At 37.3% G+C, this 7,285-nt stretch overlaps 1 protein-coding gene across 1 annotated transcript; it reads left to right on the forward strand.

The window, feature by feature from the left end:
- The first annotated feature begins 97 nt into the window (after positions 1-97).
- Positions 98-1,189, forward strand: LOC109793941 (uncharacterized). Its single transcript, XM_020353417.2, has one exon. The coding sequence runs from the start codon at positions 98-100 to the stop codon at positions 1,187-1,189; it is 1,092 nt and encodes a 363-aa protein (XP_020209006.2).
- The last annotated feature ends 6,096 nt before the right edge of the window (positions 1,190-7,285 follow it).

Here is a 7,285-nt window from a genome sequence, read left to right on the forward strand (position 1 = left end):
ATAGTGTGAGTGAAAAAAAAAAATATTTGAGTGAGGAACAAAAAGGGTTCTCACTTAGTTAAAAAAAATAGAGTTGTTATATCTTTGAGAGAGAGATATGGCCACCAGTTACAATATTATTTGGTCTGGTCCCAAGTTAGATGGAAAATTAGATTTTAGTTATTGGGAGACTTTGATGGCCACACATTTAAGAGCTCACAACATTTGGAGCTTTGTTGAACCGGGATTAGCAGAAGGAGCTGATGATATTGCTAGAAGAAGAGACCAATTGGCGTTGTCACAAATTCACCAAGGAGTAGATTATTCCATTTTTGGCAAAATTGCAAATGCCAAAACTGCCAAAGAAGCGTGGAATATTTTGAAGTTGTCATATAAAGGTGTAGAGAAAGCTCAAAAATCCAAGTTGCAATCTTTGCGAAGGGAATATGAAAGATATGAAATGTCGAATTCTGAATCCGTGGAACAATATTTTTCACGAGTTATAGATCTCGTCAACAAAATGAGAGTATATGGAGAAGATATTCCTGAAAGCAAGGTGGTGGAGAAAATTCTACGCACCATGCCGATGAAGTTTGATCATGTGGTGACTACACTAATTAAGTCCCACGACATAGACATCATGACAGTTGCAGAATTGCAAGGTAGCATTGAAAGCCATGTGAGCAGAATCTTGGAGAAAACTAAAAAAACAAATGAAGAAGCATTGAAAAGCCAGGTGAATTTTACCAACATAGCAGAACCCAGCCGAAGTGAAGGCAGTAGAGGTCGAGAAGGTGGAAATATAAATTTCAGAGGTAGAGGTCGTGGTAGTTTCAGAGGAAGAGGTCGTTGTAATTTTAATCAACAATGGAGAGACAACAATTTCAGGCCACCTAATCAAGGAAGAGGTGGACACAATGTCAGATCTACCAACCGTGGAAGAGGAAAAGGTAGCTTCACCAACCAGGAAAGGATAAATTTCAATTGCTACCACTGTGGAACGTTCGGGCACAGAGCTGTAGATTGTAGATTCAAACAACAAGCAAATATAGCAAAAAATCAATATAAGCATACTGGTGAGAGTTCTGATAATCCACAAACCTTATTTCTAGTAGCAAATAATTTTTCAGGCGATGGAGATATTTGGTACCTAGATACTGGCTGCAGCAACCACATGTGTGGGAAAAAGGTCGAGTTGCAATTAGATTGAAGGACGGTTCTCAAAATTTCATCTCTGATGTTTTCTATGCTCCTGGTCTTCATCATAATCTATTGAGTATGGGACAACTATCAGAGAAAGGTTACAACATGTAGATTCATCATGGATACTGCACGTTGATAGACAAAAGTGGAAGATTTATAGCTAAGGTAAAAATGACCCCGAATCGCTTATTTCCTTTGAAGATTTGTCATGAAAAGTTTTCTTGTTTGATTTCTATTATTCCCAATGATGATTGGTTGTGGCATATGCACTTTGGACACTTTCACTTCTCTGGATTAAATTATTTGTCAAGAAAAGAATATGTTTCTGGCTTGCCTATTGTGAATATTCCTAATGGTGTTTGTGAGACGTGTGAGATTGGAAAGAAGCATAGAGAATCATTCCCAACTGGAGTATCTTGGAGGGAGAAGAAGCTATTAGAGATAGTTCATTCAAATTTATGCATGGTTGAGATACCAACACTAGTACAAAAGAGGTGTACTACGTCGGATATTTTAGGCTTTTTACGTCAGAAAACGTATCGACGTAGAAGCGGGAGACGTAAATTTTACGTCGGGGCTTCAAATCCGACGTAAATTTACGTCAGAAATTACGAAAGCCGACGTAAAAAAGTCATAAAAAAACAAAAAAAAAACTTAAGAACGCAGGCAGAACGGCCCGTTCTGCTTGCAAAACATGCCGTTCTGCTTGCAGAACAAGCCATTCTGCTTCGTAGAATAACAAAAAAAAACGTCCACTACCTACACAAATAAAACAACAAAAAAATCGAATAAAATAGATAACCAGAGTAGCAATGCTAAGTAGAAAAATGCTAACGAAACCTTGTTTCATACATGAGGAGCAGCAACAATGTGCAAATGAGTAACAAAGAGTTCATCCCTCTGCAAAAAATAAGAAAACGATTCAGTAACAAAGAAGAGGGAGAGGGTTTACAGAGAAAAAAATGAAAAGTGATGAAAAGTGAATGCGCGCGGTGTGCCTCGCGCTCTCTTATTCAAATTTGCGTCTTTTTTACGTCGGACCTGGTAGGGTGCGACGTAAATTGGACTTTTTACGTCAGACCTTCCCAGGTGCGACGTAGATTGGACTTTTTACGTCGGATTTTCGTATTTCTGACGTAAAAGGGGTGACGTAATATGCTTATTTTCTACTAGTGCAACACATGGCGGTAGCAGGTATTTCATTACTTTTATTGATGACTTTAGCAGAAAAGCTTTGGTGTATTTTTTGAAACAGAAATCAGAAGCTTGTGATGCCTTTAAGTCATTTAAGGCATTTGTGGAGAAACAAAGTGGCTGTAAGATTAAAGCATTAAGGACAGATAGAGGCCAAGAATACCTTGCCTGTGCAGATTTCTTTGACCACCATGGAATTCAGCATCAAATGACAACCAAATACACTCCTCAACAAAATGGAGTAGCAGAAAGGAAGAACAGAACAATTATGGATATGGTGAGATGTATGCTAAAGGAAAAACAAATGCCTAGAGAATTTTGGGCAGAAGCAGTTTCTACTGCTGTGTATATTTTGAACAGGTGTCCAACAAAGTGTGTTTGTGATAAAACACCAGAAGAAGCTTGGAGTGGAAGAAAGCCCTCAATCCGACATCTCAGAATTTTTGGGTGTATAGCATATGCTCATGTACCAGATCAACTCAGAAAGAAGCTTGATGACAAAGGAGAGAAGTGCATCTTCATTGGTTACAGCACCAACTCAAAGGCGTATAAGCTTTACAATCCAGTGACAAAGAAGGTTATGATCAGTAGAGATGTGACCTTTGATGAAGAAGGAATGTGGGATTGGTCTTTCAAAGCCCAAAAGGAGCCTGCAGTAAACCCAGAAAACTATGAAGAGGAGAATGGACATGTAGATCCAACACCTGATGAGTCAGAAATATCAAGCAGACCACAAAGGCAAAGGAGACTACCAGCCAGATTGGAGGATTATATTATGGGTAATGATAATGACCCATCTGATGAAGAAATTATCAATTTCGCCTTATTTGCAGATTGTGAGCCTGTAACTTTTGAAGAAGCTTCTAATAATCAACATTGGAGAAAAGCAATGGATGAAGAAATTCATGCCATTGAGAAGAACCAAACATGGGAGCTGACAGACTTACCAGCAGACAAAAGGCCTATTGGAGTAAAGTGGGTGTACAAAACTAAGTACAAGTCCAGTGGAGAAATTGAGCGCCTTAAAGCAAGGTTGGTAGCAAAAGGGTACAAACAAAAGCCAGGTGATGGAAATCTAATCCCCAAGGATCCCTTTGGAAGAGGTAAGACCAAGAAGGGTGAAGGTTGATCCAAGGAGGCTCACACTTGAAGACCATTGGGCCTTTAACTAGGTCCATGGTTAGGAGGCTAGAGGAGGCTCCTAGAGAGGAGGTGCTTCTTAGACCTATGCTCAATATGAGTATTGAGTATGATTCCTATTTTTAGTCTCATAGTCTCTATTGTACATACATTGTATAGTTTGATTTCTTGTACCTTGTATATAGTAGATACTTGTGATGGACTCCTTCCACCAAGGGGATGATCAAACATTCAATGGTGAGGAGGAGCTCCTTTCCAAGGCCAAGATGGTGACCTTAGAGGGTGGACGTTCCTTCAAGGGTGAGGCTAAGTGATGGTGGGCGTGAAAGGTGGAGTCTTGGGCGAATAGGAGAAAGGTTGGGAGGATGGTGTTTTGGGTGTTCTAGTTGGCTCTCTTCACTAAGTGGAGGTGAAGGCCATTCAAGGTATCCCTAAACTCACTCTAAGGAGGAGATAAGAGAGGTAGGCCGAATTGACCTAGTGACTAAGGAGAGGATTTGAGGCAAAAATGCTCACTCAAATTCATATATTCCAAAGTATTTACATGATGCATAGCCTAGGGTATTTATAGGAGTGGGAGGCATCTAGGATTGCATTTGGAGAGTGCATGGACAAAATTCACAAGCCAAATGCACACCAAATGAAATGCAAATGAACCCTAGATGCAACTTGGTGGCCAAGGATGGAATCTTTGGGATTAGTTAGGCTACATCTAGGTGCATGATAAGACCATGCAACCTTTGCCCTCTACTTGGGCCTAAGCCTTTCTAACACCAAAAATAGGTCCAAGAGCCACAAAAATATGTCTAGGTTTTTGTTCCCACCCTAATCAAATACCTTAGCCCAAAAATAAAATCTTATGATCTAAAGCACCCCATAATACAAGGGTAAAATGGGAAATACAAAAGAAAATAAATCCTATGACTAAGATACCCCAAAATACAAGGGTAAAATTGGAAATACAAGTAAAATAAATTCTAAGACTAAAATACCCCAAAATACAAGGGTAAAATAGGAAATCAAATAAAAGGAAAAAATAGGAATAAATGTTATGCTAAGAAAATCTTAGGAGCTAAGGCCCAAAAGTGGGCTCATTCCTCCTATGTTTTTTTTTTCAACACTAACCCATTCCTTTTACCTCCTTCAATACATCACCTCTTGGAATTCTTGGCCTTAGTGTTATTCCATCATTCCCTCTCTCTTGAAAAGGATTTGACCTCAAATCAAGAGGTTCCTCATGGTGGGCATCATGACCAACAAAAACATAAAAATAAGCATTAGAGGTAATAGTATATGATAGAAATGGGAAGTGTATCCTAAGAGGAGTTCCCCTAAAAATGCTAAAAAGATTGTCTAAATTAAAAGGACTAGACTCTCTAATGCAAAAGATAGGATCCTCCCCATGGTGAAGTCTAAGTGTATAACTAAAACCTAAAAAGGTAAAAAGACTAAAACTATAGCACACTAATGCATTAGTCCTAAAAACTAAAATGTCTTGTTGGAGGTACCCAATGTAGTGACCTAGGTATGTATTGGAAAATAAAGAAAACTTAACTAAAAAATTACCTAAACAGCTTTGTATTGCATAATTTGTTAGATACATATGATAAAAAGGTGTTAAGAGGAGTCTAGAAAACTCATATAATCTAAGTTTGTCTTGTAGGGAAGTAACCAAGTTAAGTTCAAATAAGTGAGAAATTCCTTCAAGATCAAAAATAGAAGATACAACACCATGAGATGTAACCAACAAACCATACAAACCAAAAGTTCGGTGCTTTATGAAGGGAACTAAAGTGGAAAGAGTCTTAAAGAACGAAGGCTTATCTTCCTTGGGCACCACCAAGGAAGTAGCACAAGAAGTTGGACTAAGTGAATTCCACTTCTTCTTCACTAAATCTTGAAGTTGAGATTTTTTTTCTTTAAAAAGGATTTGTTTTTGAATCTCCACTTCATGACTAGTGGCAATGTGAGAGAAAGAGTTAAGGTCTTGATGAATGAAGAGAGTCTTTTTTAAATCATTTTCAATGGAAAAATGACTCTCTTCAAGCATAAGCCCTTTGGAAGAAACATTATCCTCCTTACTCTTCTCTAAGAGTGTTGGTTGTTGTTTTTCTTGTTCTAACCACTCTTTAACCCTCTCTATATTTTTCTTCTTTTTTTCTTTCTTTTCTTTTTCTTTGCTTCTAAGTTCTTCCTCTCTTTTTGTATTTTCTTCCTCATGCATATTCTTAGGGATTCTAACCTTTTTGTATTTTTGATACCTAGTTGGGAAAACCCTAGGTTTGGATCCACTAGTTTCTCTCCCCTCAACTAATTTTGCAAGTAATTGTTTTATTTCCTCCTTATTCCTAGCATTTTCTTTTTCTCTTTTTCTAATTTCTTCCTCTCTTTTTATGTGTTCCTCTTCTTTTTTTCTTATGTACTCTTTTAACTCTCTAATCTCATCTCTAACACTAGACCTAGTACTACAAGAATCATGACCATGTTGAGCACTCATCTTTGATCAAGAAAAGGTTTTCACAAATTTGTTTTCGAAAGGTTGGTAAAAATGTTTTCACAAAGAATGAGTGATAAAAAGGTTTTCACAAAAAGGTTTTCAAGATGCAAGATTGGTATGAAAAGGCCTAAGTATACAAATTGAACTATCAAGGGAGGTGGACTACTAAGAATCACTTAAAAACCAAGCCTTTTCAAGTAAAAATTACTAAGCCTTTTCACACTTTTCTCACAAAACAAATTTTTTTTGCACAAAAGTTAAGTGTGTGTGTGCACGTTCACCCTAGTAGGAAAAAGCAAGCCTTCTAAACGGAAATTGAGACAAAAATAAAGTCCTAAGCAATTATACAACTAAAAGCTTTAAAACATGCAAAAGAAAAACACTTAAAGCATATACTAGTCGAAGTCCTAGGTGAAGGTTTTCAAATCACCTTCAACTACACGAACTAAAACCAAAATGAAGAGGTTTAAAAATGGCCAATTACAAACCAAGATAAAAGAAAGCAAAGGCCAAAATACAAAAGGCCGAAAATTCACAAGAAAGAAACAATTAGGAAAACAAAATTTTCAAGTCTTCAACTCCCCCAATTTGACTCCCATTCACAAGGAACAAACAAAGTTAGTCCTCTCCTTTGGTGTTTGCACTCTTTGAGATATGATATCCTTCTCCAAATCACTTGGGACCTCACAGATTTAGTCTCCACTCAATCCCCCAAAGAAATTTTGCTAAGGGTATCTTGGAGATAGTACTTCACCTACACTCAAAGACAACAAACCAACCAAGAACAAGAAGGAGGCCAAAGGAATAAAAACTGAAAAAGATCAATTAAAAAGCTAAACTCAAAGAGAGATTAATGAGACAAACATAAGAATTTCAAGGAAGACAAGCAAAAATTAAGACACGTTAAAAAGGCTAGCACTCAAAAGAGAAAATCCTAGAATGGCACTAGAATGGAATAAGTCTTTAAAGGTTTTGCAATTGTAAACTTAAGTCCTTTTTGGTAAAGGTCCAGCCACGGTTTTGTGTCTCAAAGAGGGTCCAATAAGGTCCAAAAATTCAATCCAAGTCCAACTCCAATCTGCAAGGGTAATTAGGTCAATGTCCACAAGTCTAGCAACAAGTCCTTTTTTCTTTCTTTTCTTTTAGTCTTTTTTGGTCACGTTTTTTTTTTTAATTTTTCTGTCCAGATTTTTCTTCTATTTTCTTTTTAAATGTTGCTTGGTTTTTACACTTGTGGGTGATTAAAAATTCAGCACATATAAGGAGTCAAAA

This window comes from Cajanus cajan, chromosome 3 (assembly GCF_000230855.2).
Source record: "Cajanus cajan strain Asha chromosome 3, NIPB_CcT2T_4, whole genome shotgun sequence".
NCBI lineage: Eukaryota > Viridiplantae > Streptophyta > Magnoliopsida > Fabales > Fabaceae > Cajanus > Cajanus cajan.